Here is a 26,097-nt window from a genome sequence, read left to right on the forward strand (position 1 = left end):
GTGTCATCTTTATGGTGAGCAGAAATGTATCCTTTTCGTAATATTGTTCACACTCATTTAAGCAACTCCGAAGCGAAATTGAACTAGCCATATCTTTTCAAATCAGAAAGGATATTGTGCAAAATAACAAAAGATGTCCCAATGTCTACAAAGCATTTCAGTTAGACATTAGAAGCAACCATCTCCAAGTTTCAGGTAACTAGACATGTTCGTTTATCAAGAAATTAGATACCAAAACAGGAATCTGTGAACTGTGGTAGCAGACACACCAATACTTGTTCAGCTTCCTGTTTTCGTTTTCCCCATGTATCTTTATACTGTAAAGTATGTATAAATTAAAGCAAACCATTTAAGTCCCCATATCTCTCTCTCTCTCTCTCTCTCTCTCTCTCTCTCTCTCTCTCTCTCTCTCCCCCCCCCCCCCCCCCCCTCCCCACTTGCTTTTTCTTGCACCCTTTCCCCTATCTTAAAAAAAGCTTTCTATCTCCCTTCCCATAGTATCTGTAGTATAGTGGTGAAGTGCCAGGAGCATTTGGCAGTCACGATTCTTATGAAAAGCTTCTCTTTGTGAAAAATGGTGTGGTATGTGCATGTTAAAAGAAGAATTTTCATTGTTTCCAGTGACTCTACAGCCTTTTGAATTTGATCCGAATGAGAAGAATAAACACAAGTTCATGGTACAGACACTGATTGCTCCAGAGGAAGAATTCAATTTGGATTCAGTGGTATGTACAGAAATAACTTGTAAATTTTAAAACATTGATACTACTCTGTAGTAGAGCAGAGGTCATATGGATGATCAAGTTGGTATGCAATTTTTTTTTTCTCCCCAAAGAGGAAATGGTAATCTGTCATACTAACAATCCAAAGAACAAATGTAATTTTAAGACATTATCATGCAGCCATAAAAGGCTGCGACATAAGGCTGACTTTGGTTTTGTTGTACAATAAAATCTCATTAAGCAGCATTTTCAATAGTCTGTGGGTTAAGTGCACATTGAGTGGCAACACAAATGGTTGGAAATTTTTGAGTCCACAGCGGCTACTTGTGTAAGGTGTAATGTTAATATGCGTGCATATATAGGGATTTAAAATACACTGAAACTCCTATTTTACGTTTTCATGTGGTCCAGACTTAGAAAAATGCAAAATTGAAGAAAATGAAGAATCAAGTAAAATGTTAAAGCCCCCAATAATGCTCTCCAATACATTGTGTAAAATCTGTATAAGTGAGAAAATGAACTGTACAATACCATGTTTTATTTAATAATTTCTGATATTGAATTTCATTAGTTCGTAAACAATCACAGATGTGTAACAGCAAGTAAAAATGTCAAAAAATTGAAATTTGTGTCTGGGTACAAGGTAATAGAGCTGTTTTCGGACGTGCTAAGATCACAAATTAAATGTCAAACAAGGAAAAAGCAAAAATTGATGAACATGGTTAATTAAACCGAAAACTGTGAAGTACAGTGAAAAGCTTCAGTATCCAACATGTGGGAGTTTGTTTTCCTTTTGTAACTAACAGCAGTGCAGCACACACTGGTGACATGAGTGCAGTGACCTCTAGTGATCCATCCTGGAACATTGCTCAAGTGTGTGTGACTCCTACCAGATAGGACTAACAGAAGAGATATTATAAGTATTACTTTAGGGATATACTACTACTCAAACAGAGATTGTTAGGTTAAGATTAGAATAATTACTGCACGCACAGAGACTTTCAAACAATCCTTCTTTGCACACTCCATACCTGAATGGAACAGGAAGAAACTCTAATAGCCTCACAGTGGTGTGCAGGTTGTAAATGAGGATGTAGATGTAGAGTGGTTGAAGTTGAGCATTCTGCAGTATTGCCACCGTGTGCACCACTTCTAACTCCTCGCTTGCTGTAGTGTAAACACAGCTAGTTCCATCAAGGCACATATATACACACACACAAGTTTTCCTTCACTTGTAGTACTTATTTATACCAATTAATATGAAATAAAGTTAAGCCTACTGTGATTTCAGTGTTTCTCTGCCCCAACAGTCTGTTAAATTTATAACAATCTGTCTGCCATCACAGTGCATTTAACACCATTGAGGACTGCAACAATGACGAACAAGCGATCACACAACTGTTCACTGAACATGGCCTGTTAATTGTGGTGCTGCTCATAGTAAATTGAGTAGCCTACGTTGGCTGCCTTCAGTAGAGGCACAATACGTTCCAGATTCTGTCGACAGGCTCCTGGCAGAACTACTGTAAGTAAACTTAATGCATGGTAGTGAGGGCTGTATGAGGTATAACTGTATAAATTAAACGTAAGTGGATGCTGCGGTCACTTCATTTTCTATATACCAAACACATCAGCTGTACTTTGGAGCAAGCTACCAAATAAGCTTGCTTTTTATCACTCTATATACTAGAAGCCACTCCATTAGTGTCGAATCACTATGCTATGCAGCTATTGGCTGCAGGTGGGAAACAAAAATCAGTGAGGTTTTACTCAGACAGTTGTCACCGATTTCACAGTTTCTAGTTTATTTCACCATGTAGGCTATTTTTTGCTATTTTTGAGCTGAAAATAAAATGAAAGAATCTTCAAAACTGTGTGTTTTAAGGTACCTGTGGCAGTAGTGTGCTGAGAAATGGCTCACTTACCTTGCACATCATTAGCAAAAGTTATTGTGTAGTCTTCTCAATTACATACCCTACAATATTACTAGTGGCAAAACTCACTTTTTTCTTAATAGGTCTGTTGTGTGATATGGATTTCAGATTTGGTCATGTCATGTGACATTTTAAGTTATGGTAAGATTGATACTTAGGAGGAGAAGCTTTTCAACCCTTGTATATTTCAGCAGAGGTTCGTATAATAAGTATAAAAGCATCACAGAAATGTTTACCAAGCTCTAGTGGCTGGTGCTACAAGAGGGAGAGTGTGCATCATGATGTGGTTTGTTGTCCGGTCGGGGTGTGTACCTTCATAGAAGAGTCAAACCTTACACTACTTCCATCTACAAGTAGTCATGGAAAGACCTGGAAGGCAAGGTTATTGAAATCGGACCTCTCACGGAGGCTTACCAACAGTCATTCTTCCCATACATTATTTGCAAGAGGAGGAAAAAGAGGTATACAAAGTATCCTTCTCCACATATCATAGGGTGGTTTGCTGAATATAGGTGTAGTTGCAGAGGGACAGCATGTTTTACGCAGGAGAAAAGTGTAGTAAATGGAAATGCTTTACATGAGCTCTAATGGAAGCTTTTGTGGGACTGGAGTCAGAAGTGTTATACCAGGAATAGCATTGTAGATGGAAGTGCCTTAATAGGACTTTGCCGCCTTATTAAAATGTTAGTACAGAGAAGCATGCTGAAACACAGCAGGATAAATAATTTGATCTACATCACTACTTGGATCATTTAAGCCAGTGAACTTAAGACTTGAGGAAATACAGAATTCCTTGATGTTGAAATGTCATTGGTTGCTGACTGCTGATGTTAATAAGCAATCATTTGCCTGTGTAAATGTGGCAGTAGTCATTCATAGCCCTTGCCCTTGACACTGACAGTTGTGTGATTTGATTCACAAGACTATTACAATTAGATGTCTAATGCTAAGAGCCCCATCTGCAAGAACCAGCAATTCGGGCTACTGCAAGTTGGTTGAAATATTGCAGTGCTTATTTTTTATGTTGACTATGGTTGAGGAAGCCCACATGAATTTAATCAGAGATACTGCCAGTCACATATTTTGTGAAATTTTACTTATGTACAAGCCTTACCAGGAAAGCACAGTATATATCGGGCAATAATTCTCATTGTCAAGTTAAATTTTATTTTTACGCCAGGAAAATTTTGAGTACCCTGTTACGTAGAAACTCTGTACCCAACTATATATTATTTAGCAAGTGTCTCATTTGAATCACTAAATGTGATAAAAAAAAATGTGAACCACACAATAGGTGTTATTTTCTGAGATGTCATGTGCAAGATAAATTACTCAAATAAAAATGTTGACAACAGTATATGTTTTGATAAGAAAACAGAAACCCAAATTGTGCTGCTCTGGACTTTCCTAACTATTTTGTAATAGGTGGAATGAAAACGTGAGAAAGTGTGCTTCATAAAATTTTGAGAAAATATTTTAGTACCATCTGCTTTAGTCATAACTGTTTAATAGACTCAGTTACACATATAGCAAGGTATAGAAAATAGTTTTTTAGTCGTTAAAATGAATAGGTACAACAAAAATTTTTGCTTCATTTTGCAGTTGCATAAGAGTAGAAATTTAAAATGGTTTTCTTGGAAGTTTAATTCACGATTTACAGGAGAAATATAATGAACTAGATCATTTTGCTTCTGTGCTTTAGTTAATTTTTTTTCTTGAATTCTTGAGATTCTAAGTGATTCAGAGGTCCCCACTTGACTTACCCAGATTTTGTTCTGTTTTGTGCAAGTTTATTAAACACCCAAAGAAAGATACACAATTTCTAGACTACATAGTATAATACTTAGTGTATGGGAGCTTCCTGAGGCAAAGATGAGATGATGATGGACCAACAATTCAAAAAGATTGGCCATGTTTGAAGTGGTGTAATTTAGTGAATAATTGTGGTAAAGTTGCGAATCTTGGCGAGATTGTCGACCAATTTCCATTATAAACATTCTGTAACTGTTGATCACTATTTTTGTTCAAAGAGGTACTCAGTTTTCACTAAATTTTGTCATGACAGACTTTCTCCCAAATTTGCGTGGCTCATTAACATGGTTTAGGTAACTCTCCTTGGTAACCTGATAGTCTAATAGCTTGTTTATAGAACCTGCTGGTTTTATCACTTTTGGTCGCAGTATTTTTGTGATAGATTGCGGGGAAATTGCTGGAAAAAAAAATTTACTGTTAAATAAGTAACTTTTAAACCCATGTACATAAGCAACATTGCTTTTTTTCCTGTGAAAGGCTCAAAGTAACCCCAGTTCTTTGTGCAAATCAGTATTTCAGATGATGATGATGATGATGATGATGATGATGATGATGATGATGAAGTCCCATACTCCTTGACAGAGCGTAGGGGAACGATGCAGGAGACCCGCACCGCTGTGTGAATCATAAAAAAATAACACAATGAAATAAAATCCTGTGTTGGTCCACATTGGTTTTTGCCATTAATGGTTAATAAAAAACTGGAATCCACATCAGAGGGGCCACACCTGATAACCAGACAGGTCCAGCCACAAGTGAGAGACCTGTTTCGGCCTCCCAAGGCTGCTTGTGGGCCGCTATATAGAGCGTCCTAAGTACGCTTATACTTCAAAGGAGAGGTTCTCAGCTGTGGAATCAACTTTTTGAAACCATCTATATGTTATTGTAGGTTAAGGTCCCATGCATCATGCCTCGGAATTATTTACTATGGTGGACCCTCGTTTGTGAATAATAACCGAAAAAAGTTTTGGAATTTCACACGATGGTCTACAGGTTTAAAAAGAAACTTCTCATGGATTGTTTGCTTAGCTTGATGGTTATAGTACAAGGGAGACATGGAAGAGGAAGTGGTTCTAATCTCATCAGGTGCTGCGAATTTTTTATTTTTAAATCTTTATTGAAATGATTTTAATTATTATTTTTGTTTAATTACTTTGCTTAACTGTAACTTTTTAATTTCTATTCCTTAGTCACATAATTTTAATCAATGTATTAACTTTTTAAATTGTTCTAATTTTTCTTCCTATAATTCTTTTTCCACTGAATCTTTTTGTACATTTGTAAATTTAATTAAATAATTATTTTTATTTATCTATCATAATATTTAAACATTTGATAATACCAGTCTATCAGTTAAAAAAAGTGAAAAATGAAATGATCTATTTATGTGTCCATGGTGTAAAAAATGTAATTTCCTTCTGAAGATGTAAATTTTTTTGGATGGCAATCGTCACACAAACATTGAATTACAAAACCTAAATTCTTATTGAACTATGGTTAAAGTAATGCAGATGAAGATTTAAATGAAAGAAATGATTGCAAGTAAACTGAAATTAAAGTAAAATAAGGAATAAAAATAATGAATGCGATAGTGTGGTCAAAAATTAGAATGATGAATTGGACAAAATTAAATCAATGTTAATACATTGAAATTGTTAATCACATGCACAAAGATTCCAAGTAGAACAGATTTGTAGGAATAAAAAAATGAGAGAAAATTGAAAAAGTTAATATAGTGGTACAATGATGTGACGGAGGAATAAAAATAAAAGAAATTAAATTTAAACCAATTAATTGAATAAAAATAATTATCGAAGTAATTTCAATAAAGATTTAAAAATAGAAAATTTTGAAGTGCCTGATGAGATTCAAACCCACATCCTCTTGTATATGAGACTTACATTATAGCCATTACGCTATGCAAGCAGTCCATGCAACATTTTTTTTAAAAAAGAAAAAAAGCATTAGACCATCATGTGAATTAATTTTTTTTTTAATTTTTTTTTACTCGCAAACAGGGTAAATTGTCACAGGGTGTTATACATGGGACCTTAACCTACATTGCATTACAGATGATTTCAAAAAGTTGTACATATGGTTTCAAAAAGTTGATCCCACCACTGGGAACCTTTCCTTGTTAGTAGAGGTACCCAATTCTCATGTCTGGGTTCCTTTATAGTTATCACGCTGAAATAATGTCATTCATGGGAAGTGATGAGACAAAAATCACTTGTGCAGTATTGTTAAAGTTTTTGTCAATTTTTGTAATGGCTGTCTGGGAAAATGAACTGCTGAAACATTGATACTGTAAAATGCACACCAGATTTTTGATATTGTACTCAGTGGAGACCTTGTATGTATCTTTTTGAACTGGCCACTGAAACAGTCCCAGTTTACCAGCGTGCATGAAGTTTCAATGTATTGTATTCTTTAAATAAGGTTTGCAAACATACCCAATGCACTAGCTATTGTCATACATGAATGCAACTTGCTGGCCATGTAATTGTGCCAAGACCACAGGTTCTGTGGGTTCGGTTGGTTCCATATTTCGGCAATAAATTGCAAGTGCCACACCACCATTTTCATTTGAATGTAGTTCAGACACATTTTAAGAAATGCTGATTTTCTGTATTCCAGCAACTTTCTTCATAATAAGCTCGGAGCGATTCAATTTTGGCCTTCTCAACAATAATGAAATAATCTCTTAAAATATTGATCAGACCTTGTTGTAAAGACTGAGTGGAACTTTTTTAAACAGTTCATTGAAAATGATAGCACAAGATTTCTGAAATTCTTGAATTCTTTTTCCTGAGGATCATCTCTGAAGTAAGATTTTCTGTGGAATTATTTCTTTTTGTGTCAGTAAGTCCACACTGCACAAAATTGACAATGGGACACACAGTAGTTTACTCTTTTTTCCTTTGAAAATCTTGAATGGGGTTCTGAACAAATAATACAAAATAGATTAGTTTAGTCACATAACTCGGCATAAGGGGGTTAGGATGTCAAATGGTTCGACTTGGAGCAGGAGAGGCACCACAGGACATTTCAATTTCCACTGTCTATACTTCTACAAGAAAATTCATAAAACTTTGTCAGCATGAGTAGGAAGGATTCCGGATTCACACTCGTACCAGTGGAAGTTCAAAAACCTAACAAAATAAAATTTCTTATGTGTGAAGTTTCATCAATTTTTCACTTACTATTGGCTGCATTTGTTGCTGTGGGTACACTTTTCTTATAAGTAAGAGAGATATTTCGATGCATTTTGCACAGCATACAAACTGTACTTACAGGTATATGCAACTCTAGAATTTATTTAATTTATGAAAAAATGAATGAGGTGTTAATTTTAAACTTCATGTTAAAAACAACTCAAATTTTATTGTTAATTATCTCAATTTTTTTTACCACAGTTTCTAATAGATTTGGAAAAATGTATAGTTTTACATTAAGGAGAGAGTGTGTTTGATAAGCATACAGTGTGTGAAAGTAATATTCTGATATTTATTTTGGATGTCACATGTACCTAAGTACAGAAATCATGTTGTGTGGAAAATGGCCGTTGAAGTTTCTGCCTGTATTTGGCATTCTTTTAGAACTGTCCAGCACCATAAGCAGGTTCTTTTTCACTTTCTAAGTCAATTTTCTTCCTTTTCACATTCTTATGATGCACTCTTCTTGATTTTTATCATCTCCAAAAATTATTTACCTACTTTCACTACATGCTCTCTATTGCATACAAAGCTTTGATGCAGTTCACTCCAGGCTTAATTCCAAAGTCCTACTTTGTACACCATCATTAAAACATGAAACTACACCAAAAACACAAATAGCAAGTGCATATCTTCTCACAAGAATGATACTTGGTAGTCTTTCCCAGGTGTATTGGTTAAAACTTTCATTTGGGTTTTGGGATGAAGACATTTCTTCAATAAGTTTTCATTTGCAAGGACCCTGATTACAGGTTTGATGGCTTCCATTACAGCAGTTGGTAGAGAATTCCTGTGATGTTCTTCACCACCAGCAATTGACTTTTGGTACCCACACCATGATTCACTTCCTTGCTTGCTTCATATTTTTCAAATCCCCTGTGTTGCTTCTTACTGTGAAGCCATAACATATCTGTAGCTTATCTCCCATTTATTCCCTTCCCAGCAGATAATTTTTTTCCTGACAAATATTGTCTCAGCCTTCTCGGTCGATGCACTTTGATAGCAGCAGGGGAAGTTTATAAATAGTCCTTTGTTTCACGTATGACGATCTCAGGCTCAAACATAAATAATTCAAATTCTACAGAGCGAAATACACATACGTATGACAGAAGAATGCTGTGCAAAGGGGTGTGGTACACTTAAGGCAAAGGGGTGTGGTACACTTAAGGCCAAGTAATGTGCCTTATACTCTCTCAAATATATATGTTTTATACATCAAACTATTCAGCAAGATGGGTGCTACACAAAATAGGCATATGTTTGAAAAATTGAATTTTTCTAAATTTTTTACATCCTATCCCCATAAAGTTTTATTTTGCGTTTCTATGGACACTGCATTTGATCTTTTGAAACTGTGGTCAATAGCTAGGTCAGATATTTTTGACACCATCTCTCAAATTCCACTGCAGTGTCAAAAATACTAAGTATGGCATATAACTTCTGGCTAATTCCATGCCCACTGGTGTAGCCTCCCTACCTGAGCATCTACAACTTTGTTGAAATTTGTTTGTGTTGAGACACTTCCCAAATAGATTTATACAAATTTTTAGCTCCTCATATGCAGTATTAGTTGTTGATGGTCCAAATGGGCTAAACATTCCGAATTTTGTCATTTTTGACAAAAGCTTACATATTTGTTAATACAGTTAACAATCATCAGGATTGAAGGTTGAATAATGTGGGAATCTGTTAAAAGCAGTTTTGTGAGGAGACAGATGTGTAAAAAAAATACTGTAGGTGGAAGTTACTGACAGATGCAACAGATGTCGGCTGCTGACTGAATTGATCATAGAAAGTCTGTCAGAAACCATGTACCTAATGCAGTTAGCAAAATTAAGATGATGCCTTTCAGTACAGCCAGTGGGCACAAAATAGACATTACTCGTAGTTTTTGTAACCCAAAAAGTTCCTTCTTCGGAGTACAAAGTAGGAAACGTCATTGTCTTGTCTTGCGTCCTCACCTTCCCACTCTCTAAAACACCACAAAGCACTCATTTCTGTTCTTAGGAAGGAACTTAAGCTCTCAAGCTTAGGGGTGCAGTCTTTTTGTTTGTGTGTGTCAATAAAAACTGTACTAAAAGTTGTGCATCCAGGAGGTAGAGTGGTCACTTCATCTTTGGCTCGTTTCCTAAGTTTATTGTTGGAACAGGTAAAATATAGAGGAATATCACTGCAAAGTTTATTGAAGCAGGTTGAAAAGAAAGTTATTCAGTGGTGTAGAAAGTATTACTGCTATTTTTGCTTAATATGTATCACTGAAGCCACGAGTTTCAGTGGCAATAGGAAATTCACTCCTAACCATGCCAGATTGAAATAAATACTATCATACTCACAACGAAAGTCTTTGAGTAGGCATTACATGTAGTATCAGTTTTGAAGTGTTGTATATATTGAGGTGACAGGTCATGGGATACCTCCTAATATGGTGAAGTTCGTTTTGTCTGGCATAGTGCAGCAACTCAATGTGGCATGTTCTCAATGAATCATCGGAAGTCCCCAGCCAAAGTATTGAGCCATGCTGCCTCTATAGGCATCCTTAATTCTGAAAGTGTTCTGGGTACAGGATTTTGCATGCGAACTGATCTCTTAATTACGTCCCATAAATGGTTGACGGCGTTAGTGTCGGATGATCTGCATGGCCAAATTATTTGCTCGAATTGTCCAGAATGTTCTTCAAATCAGTCACGAACAGTTGTGGCCTGGTGACGAGCCACATTGTCTTCCATAAAAATTCTGTCATTGTGTGAGAATATGAAGCCCATGAATTGCTGCAAATGGTCTCATAATATCCAAAGATAACCCTTTCCAGTCAATGTGTGGTTCAGTTGGACCAGTGGACTTGTTCCATTCCATGCATACACAGCTTCACACCATTATGGAGCCACCATCAGCTTGCACACACATTGAGAACTTGGGTCCATGGCTTCATGGAGTCTGTGTCGCACTCTAAACCCATAAGAACGGAAATTGGGAGTCTTCTGACAACACTTTGGTTTGCCAGTCATCTGTGGTCCAACTGATATGGTCACGAGCCCACAAGAGGCATTGCGGATGCTGTCAGCAAGGGCACTTGGGTCAGTTGCCTGCTGCCATAGCCCATTAACACCAAATTCTCCCACACTGTCTTAATGGATATGTTTGTTGTACGCCTCACATTGATTTCTGTGGTTATTTCACACAGTGATGCTTGTCTGTTAGCACTGACAAATTAGTCAAACAATTCTGCTCTTGATCACTAAGTGAAGGCTGTTGGCCGCCACTTTGTCCATAGTGCTCAAAATTTGTTGTTCTTGGCACTCTCTTGACATTGTGGATCCCATGTGTGTAGCTCCATTCTGCATTCAAAGTCTGTTGTCTCCCATTGTGTGGCCATAACCATGTTGGAAAACTTTTTGCATGACTCACCTGAGTGCAAATGACAGCTCCATCAATGCACTCCCCTTGCATACCTCATGTACGCGCACTACTGCCATCTGTATATCACTATGCCATGTCTTGTCATCTTAGTGATGTAAATGACGGGTAAAAGTCGTTTGAACTGTTAACAAACTGTCAAAGAATATACCCAGTGAGGAGCAGCATGTCTAGCCCTGCCCAATTAGAAAAAAATCCTTCATAAACTGACGTTGCATCCTGCTCTTCCAGAGAGATTTATCAATTCAGTTTGTAGAAGTGTACCCAGAGCCATTTGTTGTGAAATCTGAAAAATTTCCCCATTCACTCTAAAACTAACGAGTTGTGCCTCCCAGCTCAATTTTTGGGATTATCTATAGGATATTTTAAAATTCATTATTCCACTGGAATCTGCCTGACTTTCAACAAATAATTTGAGTAATTGATAGTGCTAAAGTAATTATGTTTTGAAATCTATTCTTATACTTTTGCAGTGGAAAGATGCCAACCCAGATTCGCTTATGGATTCGAAGCTGAAGTGTGTATTTGAGATACCTGTAGATCCAGCAACAGCTTCAAGAGAGAATAACGTCGATGCGTCACCAGCCATCCATGAAGAGAAATCAAAGAGGATTGGTGACGGAGCAAAATCTTCTCCTAAGGTAAAAAAAAAAAAAAAAAAAAAAAAAAAAAAAAAAAAAAAAAAACCACCTGTGTGCGCACGCATTCAATTGTCACAATAGACATTGTATAATCTTGCCTTTTTTTTTTTTTTTTTAGCCTAATGCTGCTGTAGATGGAGAACTTATGAAAGCGGCAGCTGAAGTGAAACGTTTGAGGGAAGAAGAAAGTAACTTAAGACAAGAAAACCTCCAACTGAAGGTAATGTGGTTGTTGTATTAACATATTAGTGAAGGTTAACATTAATAAATGTTTCATGCCTCATGTTTTTTTTCTCTTTCTTTCAGGAGGAAATCTTGAGACTTCGTCGTGCAATTTCTAATGTTGATCTTTCACCACAGATGGCCTCCTCTACTACTGCAATGGCACCTGCACCACTTCCTTTTATGTATTTAGCAGCTGCTATTGCCATGGGACTTATGGGAATAATTCTGGGGAAGTTTTTGCTTTGAAGGACTGAACAAAATGGCAGCACCTACCAACTGCAGTACTGTGAGTCAGCCTGTTGTTTGCAGCTTCCTTACCCTCTTTCTCTCCAGTTCAGAATCAGAAATTGTCTTTTGTGTGTGCCACATTCGATTGTAAAAACTTATTTAAAGCCATTTTCTCATGTCAGTTTCTTTGTGTCCCAACTTATGTGATTATTGGAGAGAGGAAGAAGGGTTTAAGGAAAATTTGTTTTTATTCTATGGTGCCACATTTTGGTGGTGTGCAATTTCCTGCGCTAACTTGAGTAGGCGACTCACATTGAATGGCTTACCAATGATTGTACATAACATGTTGTATATGGATAATTTAGATTGAAATCAATTGAGTTGTAGCACTGTTCAAAGCCAAATTAGAAGAAATAAATGAAGAAAGCTGCACCTTTTGATTTTAGGTATCTTGTTAAAACAGTTTGGCTGTGTGAGTTGTGGTAGACTCATTTAGCTGGATAATTACCTGAAGCTATTTGACAACTTGGAATGCTATAGTTGGTAACTGTTACATTTATGTTGCTGAAGAAATTGCATCACCCAGCGAATTATCAGCATTTTTTTATGATGGATTTTTGGTAAAGTCCCCATATATATTGACGGTTTCCCAGAAACTTTAAAACTTCTTGATTTTATTAACTTTTGTATTGTGCATGAATTAATTTGCGTCCTTGTAATTTTGCTGGAAAGAGTTACGTTGGTGATTGATTGATTGGTCTTCTATACATATATGTAGCTTTTAATGGTCTTATCATACTTAAATACGCTGAATATCCACTAGCCGAAACGAGTCATATAGGTGCATACAGGTGCATTTATGGCATTGTTATTATTAATATGACAAAGTTTTTCAGGAATTTTATGAATTCCACTTTTCGGTCTACCTGAGTGAAGGGTGTGAGGGGAAGGGGTGTGCGTGTGTGTATATACCTGATCTTTTGAGTCCTGATTGAACTGACGTTAACTCATTGTGGTAGTTCCTTTGACTTTTATGAGTAGTAAAATGCTGAGACACTTCTTTATGCATTGCCTTAATACATAAGGAAATAGTTGTTCCGTCAAGAGATTCAGCATGTACTGTTGGAAAAACAGTTCTCTGTAAAATCACTATCAAAATGGCTCTTAGGAGGTTGTTGCAAATTATTTTTAATTGTGCTTAAAGTGGTCAGATCTGTGGTTTCTTTAAATGTATACCACAGTTTCTCCAGTGAAGACCATGGTGCTGTTATGATGAACGGACTGTTATCACAGCCTTTGCTCTCTACGCCTGAACTTCACTTCCTGTTTTATTTGTACAGATTGATTGTATGCTTGTTTGTTTTTAATAATTTAATGACAGGAATAACTTATAGTTGTAGACCGAATTGTATTAATTAAATAAATATTAAATTAGGATAACCTATCATTATTTTCCTGCAATGATCCTAAGATAGATCCAGCAAAGGTAGTGGGTTCATTATGTAACCTGAAGTGGAAAAAAAAAGTTTAAAGGCAGTCTGTCACAGTAAAATGAGTTCTATGCACAGAAATTGTATTCATTGCTCTTTTGTGCCTTAAATTTGTGAATATGAGCAAGATCGGTAAGGACAGCATCATGTGTTGATATGTTAATTCTGTTCCAATTCCCAGAAATATCTAAAGAAATTTTGCTGCATTGTTTTGTGTAAGAACAATCAGCATTTTACTTGTTGCTATTCCTATGTCAAACATGAAATCAAACAACACAAATCCCAAGATTTTGGCCACATTGTTCAGCTATACACATTTCGTCCATAAAATAAAATTTGCTCATGTTCAATATTTTTTATATTTATAAAAATTCTGTACATTTAATTTCTTGGCTTTTCCCATAATAAATTAGACTTATTACAAAGAAAATGTTGCTGAACTACAAGTGATTGCATCGTATATAAATGTGTTGTTGACTGGTTTGTACTGACCCGTGATAAATTTAATGGTCTCATGTGCTATGCACCCACCTGAAAAAAAAAATGTAAAAATTACTCACAAAAATAAGCAAACACAAATATCACAAGAAGCTGTTTACCAACCCATAAAAGCAGACACTGAGTGTAGTTCTGCTCCACCATATCTAGAAATCTCATGCACGTAGTCATCTTTGGCTAATGGTCCACAACCCCACTCACTCAATAATTTTGATATACAAGCCTGTCAATAAAATTTTGAGTTAATATTCAAGTAAATAAATTATAATTAACCACACCAAATACAAGTACATACCTTAAGTTTAACAATGTCAGGTTCAACTTGATCATCAAATTCACCTGGATAAGCATTGTATTCTGCAAAGAAACGATCTACTCCCCTTAACATTAGGTAATATACCAGGGGAGACTCTGGATTTTCAAGATTCATAGCTGGAAAACACACAATATTTAGAAATTGTCATATATATACAATTTTTTAAATAAAATTGTATGGTAAAAATATATGCACACCAATGTTGTGAGCATTGTTTGTTTTAGGATCATATTCATCAGCTATGCGTGTTCCTCTCAAAAGATGAAGATTACTTGCATGTTTACAGAATGTTTTAACATCCTTCTCTGTAATTGTATCAGCTGGTTGATTCAGCTGATGTAACAGTTGCTGGACTCTTCTGAACACAACATCTGCATCTTTTGCTGCCTCGCTGTGGTACCTGCAGTAATACAGGACAACCAAAATAGTTATATTTAAACATTACACAGCCAGAGAAATTTAATTAGATAAAGTGAACAAGTAAATTCTAAAACTTTATAGGCACAGTTTTTATTTAAAAGAGAATATTTTCAAATCACTCAAAGTTACCCTTAGGTTTCACTATTGCCCAAAGTTGTAGCACTCAAACTGCGCAATTTAATAGAGGCAAGGTAAGGTTATGACAAATTTGGAGAAGCTTATGGGACATCCAGGTAAGATGTACAAAAAGTTTGGGGGAAAACCTGGGATTTTTAGAATTCCAGAATTTTTTCATTGTTTTAATTAAATTTTTGTAATTTTGACTTAAGAACTGATGCTCTAACAAAGAAATTTACTTCAGACCGGTGCTACAGAATAATACTGCACCAATAAAAAATAAATGATAGAATAACACTAAGATAAAACTTACGTTGCAGAAAGTACCATTTATGACAGCAAAAGTGTGTTAACTGCATATGCCTGCAGTGAAATTGGTCAAAGGCTTTAGGACAAAAACTATGCAATACTGTGTAACAACAAACTGCTTAAATTTCTAACAGGTCAAGGTAAAATATTGCAAATGGTGGTTTAAGAAGTGTTACTTTCAAAGTAAATTTCTTTTTCCATAAAATGTATTTCTCTTTTTTTGTTTGATACATCTCAAAGGGTAACTTATGCTAAAAAATACCAATATTATATATGGATGCTTAGCTTATCGTGTAGCTATGCTGTATGGGTATTAATTTAAACCATTAACTTCTATTTTGTGTGTTTGTGCTACTTAAGTGATGTTATTGGCTGACTACGTAAGTCCTCTGATCTGAATATCTGTTGTCACTGGTTGGTGAGATCATGTGACATGAGCACTATGATTGAAGCACATCATGCAGTGTAATCTCTATTTCAGTGCTTCAGAAGCTACTGTGCTATTTTGTGGAATTTGTATTTATACTTTTGTAATATGAAAATATGCAGTGTACCTTTTGCTGCACATGAAAGACCTTTCCAAAAGTCATTGTGTTTTTGCTGAGTTTTGTTTCCTAAAGTGCTGGGAAAAGTATATTTCATTTAACATGGAAAAAATGTGCTTTACCCGGGATATATATATATTCCCTTCTTTTCTGCATAGGCACCCTGTAATGCCTAAAAATTTAACCAGCAGAACTTCACATGACCTGTTGTTTATTGCTTATGCAAACAAAATATTTAAGCTGTGTCTAAGTAATACTGAAAAAAATCAATGTAAGTGAAAAGCTGTTCACAACTGGATGCTAAAACCTGCCAGATGTTTGGTTACTTTCTGAAGCTGAATGCTTAGATTTTAGCCTCTTGAAGTCAGTTTTCCTTCTGCCCTCCCAACATTTGTGACAAATTGTTGTTTACTTACACTTGCTGCAAGGCAATATAACGCTCAGTTTCGGCTGTCATGTCTGGTAATGTTCCTCGCAATGGCAGGCAGCCCTGACCCTCGTTGTCAATATAATCACGGACAGCTTTTGCCATTATCCAGAAAGGTTTGCTCTAATGAAAGCAAAAAACACATTTTATTTCAAGTTACTGTACAGCAAAATAACAGTGAATTAGTGACAAATTATTTAGTAGTTTGCACAAGTATTAGAGAAGGTTACAGATGTTGCAACCTTGTTACATACTCCAAAAACAATTATCTAAAACTGCAAAACAAGAATCAGACAACCTGTGCCCAGAAAGGAAATATTCCAGAAAATAATTTTGAGTTTTTGATTAGTATGAAAGAAACTTCTAATATATCTGAAATGGGTTTCTTTTGGAAGGCGGTTAAGGTATCTTTCTAGGAAGTTTAACAAAGTCCACACATCTAAACTTTGTACTAGATGATTCAAGGGTGCAGAAAATTAATCACTAACAAAATATTGCCAATACAGATCGCATGGAACTAGCTGTATTTTATTTAATAATGTAAAATAAATGTCACAGTAGCAATGGTGTAGGTATGTACTGCTACAACAGTTCCTGAAAGCTGTAAAAATTGCATACATATTCCAGTCAAATAATGAATTTAGTTTCTTGGCGAGTCTTCTCCAGTACATCACAAATATAGCTGCCAATTAGAGCGCCTTGTTGGAACTAGCATTGGCTACCACCCAAAGTCAGTGTATGCTTAAAATACAGTGAAATGTTTTTGTTACATAAAATATGCAATACTCTTGTGAGCAAGGAGCTTCAAAATTATTTTGACCCTCCACATCAAATGATATGGCTACTGCTTTAACACTAATACAATTCATGTCTATTACCACTGTCCATCACAGTTTCGTTTGTCCACCTTTTTAATTGTTTTATGTCATTGAACAGTAATCATCACACTGCTGGTGGCCACAGCTGACTGATACTGATCTTCACAGCATTTCTCATGTTATTGGGCAGAAAAAGTGCCACACTAGGTTAGGATAGAAACATATCTTTCAATATTGCCATCTGCTGAGCACCTTATCTTTAGGTACGATGAACAAACTAATCTGTACAAATGCACTGACTCCAGGATCAAACACTGTACAGTGGTAGTAAATAGGATCTATCTGCATCCCTGATCCCTTCAACCTTTCAAATATGGTAATTGTTAGCGTTCCATAATAATGCTGATCGTATCAAGTAAAATAGAATCAAAAATAAGATTTGTTTGTGGACGTAAATATTGCAATAATGACTACAACAGTAAGTCAGTTGAAACAGAGTGAATACCCCACAAAGGATTAACACAGAGATTTCAACATAAAATATGACTTAACAAAGAAGAAATACTTCAAATGACTGATGAAATGGGAAGTACAAACATGTGGAGAAGGAAGGAATATGTGACAAAACAAAAAGGAATACGTAATCAAGGTAGATGGGAGGGAGTGGTGTGTCTTTCAGAGAATTTAAAAGTAAAAGCAACAACACTCACTCTTTAGCACCAACAAAATGTAATCCAACCAACCAGTTTCAATTCTTTAACTTATTGAAATTAGAAATTGGGTACCCATAACAATGCAGAAAAAACAGTGACTCAACCACCCATCAAATATGTTCCTTTTCAGAATGGAGATGTACTCCCCTTTGTTATCCAAAATTAATTCAGAGTTTCATGTGAAAAAGTAACAAGTCAGTTAAAACATGACAATCAATTAGTCCAAGGTACAGATTTGAAATAAGGGTGAGAAATGTGTGCTTTATTTCATCATGTCCTAGTCCCATATGAGTATATTTCTGTGTACAGCTACGCTCACTCGTGCGGACAATTCTGTACTATATGAGACCACACTACACAGCTATCACCAGTATTAGAGGTGAGAACACAAAGCAAATTTCACCATTTAATACAGGGAAGGGAACTGGCTGATTGAAATAGTCAATGAGTACCTTTGTTGGAGGAGGAACTGTCTAATATTTGTCAGAATATGACAAAGCTGTTGAGCATAATAAAACAAATTGGAAAGAAATATATGGGATTACTGGCTTGGGGGGGGGGGGGGGGGTTGGCTGGCAAGTAAAAGAATGCAGAATCAGTGAGGATGCAAACCATACCATTGGACTTTGGGAAGAAAATCATACTCAGGCAGCAAATGCAAAGAGAAGTGAGCATTACTGCACACTCAGCTTGACAGTTTATGCATCAAGTTGTTGACCTGAATAACGTACAGAAGAATGTAGAGGAAACTGAGGATCTGTTAGATGATGATCAGTCTGGCTTTCAGAAAGGTAAAGGCAAACGACAGGAAAGTCTAACTTCACATCTGATAGTGGAAGTGGTACAAGATGTCTGAAATCCTCAGAAAAATAAGGAAGAGCTACAGTCTCTTGAATGGAACACACAATACACTCTGTCAAAAGCTTAAATAACCACCTTTTGCAGAGTCAGTGAGGTCCTAGGAGGTACAGACAGGGATGTGGAACCAGCACCGTGGCCAGTTGTGTTAGGTTTCTTGGTTGCCATGAAAACATTCCTCAGGCCATAACACTCCCTCTTCTGGCCTGGACCCTTCTGACAATTGTTGAAGTATGTTTGCTTTCAGACATTTCACACAGTACACACCAACAACCATCTGCCTGAAGAAGCATAAAACACGATTCATCTGAAGCCACTTCAGTTGATGAGCTGTTGCAGTGTTGGCATGTCAATTCCAGCCTCTTTAGGCCGATTAATGGTAGTCAGCACGGGCATAAACTAGGTGCCTGCTGCGGAGGTCAATATGCAGCAACACTGGCTGAATGGTCATTGAGGAGACACTGTTGGTAGCCCCTTGGTTCATCTGGGTGGGCAGTTGCACATATATTCACCAACACACATCTCTGCAGCTGTCGTTCGCCCATGTCATATATGGCCTGTGGTGTACCACAGCTGCCTCAGTGCCGGTTTTGGATAATGCCATTTTGCTACGCACGGTATACTTTGCCCACAGCAACATGTGAACAGTTTATAAATTAGCCATTTTGGAAATGCTTCAACCCTTGGTCTAAAATTCAATGATCCTGCCCTTTCAGATGTCATATAAATTGCTCCACTTCCTCATTATGACAACAGCTGCACTGTTTGTCCTTGTCCATGTCCCTAAATATGCTTTACATTCTCTCCATTGTTAGTGCTTTCACCTGCCATATGAGTGTGGTTATTCTACACTGATGTCTAATGTAGGCAGTGGTCGCATTAATGTGACTGAACCACATATAGTATTAGTAAACTGAAGAAAGACAATGAGGATGCCAGTCATAACATTAGTGATGAACTTAACAAAGTTGCAGATAACCCAGTACACAAAGTGACAAAATCCTGCTACAGTGGAAGTAAAGCAAGCACAACAGATGAAGCAAGGATATATAAGAACCAGACTGGCACAAGCAAAGTTAGCATTCCTTGTTGAAAGTACTTCAATAGTATCAAAAACAGAACTCAATTTTAGACAGGTCTGGAGCACTAAATTGTATGGATGTGAATCATGGACTGCAAGGAAATTGGAGCAGTAAAGGATTGAAGCATTTGAGATGTGATGTTACAGAAGATATGCTGTTCATCAATTGAATTTATAGAAATAATGCTCTCCACAGTATCAGCAAGGAAAGGAATATGTGACAAAAAAGACACAAAGTATAAGAAGGGGCCATATAATAAAATACTGTCAAGACACTGGGAAATAACTACCATGGTACTTGAGAAAGCCATAAAGGGCAAAAATTATAGGAGAAGACAGATTGGAATATACATTTACTCGAATCTAAGCAGCACTTTTTTTCCGGTTTTTGTAATCCAAAAAACCGCCTGCGGCTTAGAATCGAGTGCAAAGTAAGCGGAAGTTCTGAAAAATGTTGGTAGGTGCCGCCACAACTAACTTCTGCCGTCGAATGTATGTAGCACTACACAGGCATGCTTTGCAGGCACAAAGATAACCTCTGTGTCAGTAAATAAATAAATAAATAAATAAAAAAAAAGGTGGAAGACGAGCTTTTTTTCCTCCGCCCCGAGTTTCGACCACTGCATTTTCCATACATTATCCATCGAAGTAAATACAAATTCCGTATTGTTCATCTTCGAATGTTGCAGCGTTTCAATGTACTACAAAAATCCGACTGGCGAGACACAGTTGGCCATATTGACAAACGTCCCTAGGTTCCGAATTTTTTCTACCTGTGAGAAGAGATGGTTGCTAACAGGAACTTTTATAAATTGTGAATCACATGCAGTATTCTCTTCACCATAAGAATAATACGAATATAAACATTTTGCCATGTATTCTTTCGTGTTTGCTGCTATCTCATTTAAATTCTGTCTGCCTAATAAACTACGAAACTAGAGTGAGACAAAAGCAAACGTGGAAGAATATACATATCATGTTATGTTTATCTTCGTATTATTCTTATGCGTAATAGTGGTACAGTCAGAAATGAAGCACGGCAATTGACTAGATTTTTAAATCCAAGATGACTAATTCCTGTGCAGAATGTAATGTACTAAAGAGGCATCTGCAAAGATTTTCACTGAGAAAAATTTTCGCTAAACTCTCGTTCAGAACATGTTCTATCATACACAGTCTATTATTTGGTTCTTGTTGATCATTATCAAAGAAAGCAGCAGCGTAAGTAACAACAAATAGCAGTCAAGGAAGCCATGCCGCAAGCGGCGACAGGCCGTAAACACTCATTATCAGAATGCGACAAACAATGTGTGATACGGTACAGTAATGCATCTTCAGCTTAGAGTGACGTAAACACCTGTAACACAGAGAACGGCACTTATTAGATCAAAGAAAAATAAGCAATCAATTCAATCAGACGAAGCACGTGAAAAAGGAAGGATACCTGTATAAATACGGACAGACGGAGCGCCTGACACATGGCAATGGCTGCCTGGTAAAGCTTAACTTCTAAGCTTACGACTCGAACCAAACTACTGTAGCTGTATCGTCATTCATTCGACCTAAATTGTGTCTCATATTACAATGGACCAACTTCGTTTCGATTTGGAGGTGCAGCCTAAAAACTTTTCTCTCCCCTTGAATTTCGAGTCTCAAATTTCAGGTGGGCTTAGATTCGGGAAAAATTTTTTTTTCCTTGATTTCGAGTCTCATTTTTCAGGTGCGGCTTAGATTCGAGTAAATACGGTATACAACAAATAACTAACAACACTTGTGACCAAGTGCTACTCTTAAAGGAAAAGTTTGGCAAAGTAGAGGAAATCATGGCATGTTGCATCATACCAGTTGGAAGAATGGGTGATGTGGTGGTGGGGTTACGAACTACTACTGTGATTAATGAACTACTGCTTTACTTGGTAAGGTAAGCCCTGATATTGCTAGCATGCCCACAAGTCAATAGTTGACCATCCAAAACTTTGAGAGATTACTCACAAACTGACCACATAGCAATCATCCCCTTTTGAATTCTGTGCCTGTCTGAAGCAACTGAGCATTACTGCTTTCTGCTGTAATAATATCCTGAGCAGAGTGTATAATGTGGTGTGGTAGGAGACTTGTCCTCTACCTTGGACAACAACACTTGTCATTAATAAATGACTCTTCTGTGAGAAAAGAAAACCAATAACATAACTGTCAGGAAGGTGGATGTTTTGTCTTTCTGTGCCAGTCTGAACCAAGTGGACATTACTGCTTTGACACTTTAGATATGTAACGTATCATATTCCATTTTAGTGTATTTTTTTATGTAACGTATCATATTCCATTTTAGTGTATTTTTTTATCACTTACATCCTTCCTGTTTTCTGTAATTATTTTAAATTCTTGTCTGAAAAGTTTGAAACTTTATCCAAATGGCATCTGTGATCAAGCCATTTTAACTTCTTTAAAACCAACTAACTTTAGCAGTCCCAGAATTGCTGCTGTTATTTAAACATTACATTAAAATTCTTGCATCTAGCATTCTTTATTAAAGCAAAAAAGTTCTGTTATGGTGATGCACGGTAACAAATAATGATATTTTTTTAGTTGAATTGGCAAGCACCTGAGTCATGGAAGTTTCATCACTTCCCTACAATATTCATGAGTGTGCCCCTTAATTATTCCATCACTTCACATTCATGAAGAGTATCTACATTAGTAGATAAAATGAAAACATTCCTGCACATTGCTGAATGGTGGCTGGTTGGCTCGCTGTAATCTACATGGCTTTCCATCAGCATTTCTCAGCCTAAAGAGTCCAACACTTACATTACGGAAATTATTTTCTTAAAATGAAAATCTCTAAATAATTTTAATAAATCATGTATTCTGTTGAATTACACTATCAAACTACCAATGTCCTATTTAATTTTTCAAATTCAGTTTCCCCCAGTCAACATCTGTCTACTCCACATGAAGTGACAATTTATGCCGGTAAGCTCCAAGTTATTTCTGGAGTTTTTCATTGCCATAACATATGCAGAAGTGAGAACTTTTGCTTGTAACTAAACCACATATTTAACCAAAAACTGCTACTGTTTTCAGTGAGCAGCCTGTACAGGACATATTTATCACACTCCATCCACAGGACAGCATTGTCACCCTACATTGACATTATATGGTCAGTAACAACTGCGATAACTCTGGCTGCCACCATACAAATAGTAAGGGTCAAAGCAAAAGCATGAGTGTCACCTACAAACACTGCTCTTATGCAGGACATTTATGGGCAGAATTATACCCTCTGCAAGAAAAGTAAACATTACTAAGAGCAAAGGTGCGTTTACACCTGTGCGATTTTCCGTGCACACCAGGTACATGTGGCCATTGCTCAAAGAGCCAAGGAGGCATATGCACTGGTACAAAGACCCAGGTGGTTCTGAAATGTGCGCACAGGCCACTGAGTGCACCTGCAGAAGTCTCCCCATCCCAGAGGGGGGACACGTGCAAGAATAGTGCACCTGTCTGTAGTTATCTCTGTTTGGTGCTTTGTCTTACTACATCTCACATTACAAAATTCAGTTCTTTGCAAGCATTCAAAATAGCCTTTGGTTAAGACTTTAACTGAGTGGTCTAATGAGAAAAACGTGGAATTTGAAGAACATTATCATGTGTTTCATGTTTTCTTTCTACTTAATTCTGCAGATTATAAAGACAGCGAAACAAAGTTACTGTCCACTGATGTCTATCATAGAACTATTACGTATGTTGTGTAAAATTAGATGTCTTTTTATGGTAATTTTATATGTGTTGCAAATAACTCAAATATCCCTGGAATTAAAATCATTTGTATGAGTAAATAAAGGCAAATTTTAACTTTAATAGAGTTTATGGAGATTCTCAATTGGTGTTTTTATGCCAGATGGGAGCGCCCATTGAAGACTTTCACCCCATAATATGGAACCTCAGTCTGATAAGGAGATAGTGTAAATGGAAATTATTTTTCTATTTAGTATTGTGGTTGTCTACATCACAATTCAGCTAGAACGAACAACAAATATCATTAAGTTGTTAATTTACAGGGAACAAAGTGTAACATCATCTGAATGTAACACCTCTAAAGACACTATACACAAGATGCATTAATTTACTTTACAAAGTATTACCCGCCAAGGTAGTCGAGAGTGCTAATGCGCTGCTTCCTGGACTCGGGTAGGCGCGCCGGCCCCGGATTGAATCCGTCTGCCGGATTAACGACGAGGGCCGGTATGCTGGCCAGCTTGGATGTGGTTTTTAGGCAGTTTTCCACATCCTGCTAGGTGAATACCGGGCTGGTCCCCAAGTTCTGCCTTAGTTCCACGACTCACAGACATTTGAAAACGTTCACACTATTTCATGACTTACACTAGACGCACTTCCGTCCCAGGGGGTTGGGGATGGCGTCAGGAAGGGCATCCGACCACCCTTTGCAATTAACACTGCCCAATCCGTAATAAAAAAGCCGACCCCACGTTAGAGCGGGACAAAGGCCCCGAGAAAGAAGAAAGAAAAGAAAGAAAGAAGACTTTACAAAGTATTCTAAATGCTTTGGTTTGCTTAATTAGTACTTTATTTACTCCAAAGACAAATCAGGAAAATGAAATATACTATGGTAATGAAAAACTGAGAGATCTGACATAATTGTTAGAACAGCAACCCTATTCGCCAGATTTAGTACCCTCTGACTTCCATCTATACCCATACTGTAAGAAATTTATGGCTGAAGCACATGGAGAGGTTATGGAAATCGAAGTGAGATTCTTTGCAATGTTTCTGGACACTCAATTCTGGAAAGGAATCCTCCATCAACATTTCACCTCACCCCTGTATTTTCTGAATTATTACATTTTTCACAACTTTTATTATAACTTCATGATAACAATGTACATAAGTACAGTCATATAAAATTTACAAGATATCCCCTGACTCTTACCTCGTCAGCTGCTAATGTAACTCAAATATATCTTCAATTTAATAATCCTGTCAGTGATATTAAAACACACAAACACAAAATTAATGGAAAGTGCATGTTAGATTAGTGCAAGTCCCTTAAAATATCAAAATGGCTTTATAATTTACACATGTTTAAATTCTTCCCATGATAAAGCTATAGTTCCTACCACATTTCTTTACTCTTACCCTTTTCCATTCAGTTCCCAGGAAGTACACTCCTAGCTATTAAAACTGCAACTTCAGCAAGAACAGCAAATAATGAAATTTTTCTTAATGTGCATACGCAGTATAGTAACAGGAATACATGATTTGGGGGCATACAGCATGTGAAATTTAGTACTGAGAAATGGCAGCAACAGTGCCTCTAACCCAGCAAGGCACCGAGTCCAAGTGACAAATCCAGGTATGACATTCCTTACTTCTTCAACTTTATGTCACAGTTCACTCACTTGTGATGACTGTTGAGGGGTGAATGGTGGCATGCCAGTCTATCGACAATTCTTAACCAGATGAGACAAGTCTAATGAATGTACTGTCCAAATTACCAGCTATGCAACCCACCGGTGATTACGTCATGTACTAGGGCTGTTGATAAACTACTGATATATTGATATTTTTTCCAAAAAAACATTGACATATATCAGTGATACTTCTTCACCGATATATCGATGTCAAAATTGCAATATCAACTGCCGATGTTTTTATTTTATGTATTTTTATTTTTTGCAATTTTTGATAAATATTTGAAGTTTTTCTTTTGAGACTGTAGTAGAACTTAATTTTACTTTCCCTGTATAAAGGAGTCTCATTACTTTTTGAGGTTTCATCCTGTCCAGTCGTTTACTTAGACAGTGTGAAGCACATATAGATGGCACAAAGAAGGAGTCCAATTGCACTGAGGGTTGGTGGCACGAATGGAATAACAAGATATCCAATGTGAAGAAACAGCACACCAGTCGCATTAAAAAAACAATTTTTAATGCAACTAGTGTGCTATTTCTTCACACTGGGATTCTTCAAAAACAGCTGCCGAAACTGATGAACAAAAATCTAAATGGCAAGATTGGTCTTTGTGGTGGGCAGAGACATATGATCAGAAATGCTTATGTAATCGGTACTCAGTACTACCAACTGAAACTGCAATGTTTAACTTCACCACGCAATTCTGACACTATAACTGCTAGGTTGCTGGCTTTTGCAGAAATGAAATAACAGGGAAGTCAACATGAAGTTTTACAGACAAATCCGATATGTGACAAAACCAAACGATGGATCCATCAGACACCTTTTATTGTGCCACTTACCTGCAGTTACCATTGTTAGCAAAGTGATAATTGTCAAGT

The 26,097-nt window shown here is 36.7% G+C and overlaps 2 protein-coding genes across 3 annotated transcripts in view; one reads left to right on the top strand and one right to left on the bottom strand.

Moving 5' to 3' along the window:
• LOC126483603 (vesicle-associated membrane protein-associated protein B) overlaps positions 1–26,097 on the top strand; it is a 47,657-nt gene that overhangs the window by 7,354 nt on the left and 14,206 nt on the right. Inside the window, exons 3-6 of one of the 2 annotated variants that reach the window (XM_050106648.1) lie at positions 622–725; positions 11,571–11,738; positions 11,857–11,958; positions 12,045–12,249. In XM_050106648.1, coding sequence (XP_049962605.1) covers positions 622–725; positions 11,571–11,738; positions 11,857–11,958; positions 12,045–12,209 — 539 coding nt within the window. In that variant the 3' untranslated portion in view covers positions 12,210–12,249. Of the gene's footprint in view, positions 1–621; positions 726–11,570; positions 11,739–11,856; positions 11,959–12,044; positions 13,632–26,097 lie in introns of those variants that run through there. The other variant, XM_050106640.1, reaches the window with a different exon arrangement.
• LOC126483527 (NEDD8-activating enzyme E1 regulatory subunit) overlaps positions 14,027–26,097 on the bottom strand; it is a 47,088-nt gene continuing 35,017 nt past the window's right edge. Inside the window, exons 6-10 of the mRNA XM_050106627.1 lie at positions 16,303–16,436; positions 14,693–14,895; positions 14,475–14,611; positions 14,285–14,402; positions 14,027–14,212 (exon numbers count right to left, since the gene is read on the bottom strand). Of these exons, the coding sequence (XP_049962584.1) occupies positions 14,100–14,212; positions 14,285–14,402; positions 14,475–14,611; positions 14,693–14,895; positions 16,303–16,436 (705 nt within the window). The 3' untranslated portion in view covers positions 14,027–14,099. The remainder of the gene's footprint in view (positions 14,213–14,284; positions 14,403–14,474; positions 14,612–14,692; positions 14,896–16,302; positions 16,437–26,097) is intronic.

The sequence above is a fragment of the Schistocerca serialis genome, chromosome 1 (assembly GCF_023864345.2).
Source record: "Schistocerca serialis cubense isolate TAMUIC-IGC-003099 chromosome 1, iqSchSeri2.2, whole genome shotgun sequence".
In the NCBI taxonomy this organism is placed as follows: Eukaryota; Metazoa; Arthropoda; class Insecta; order Orthoptera; family Acrididae; genus Schistocerca; species Schistocerca serialis.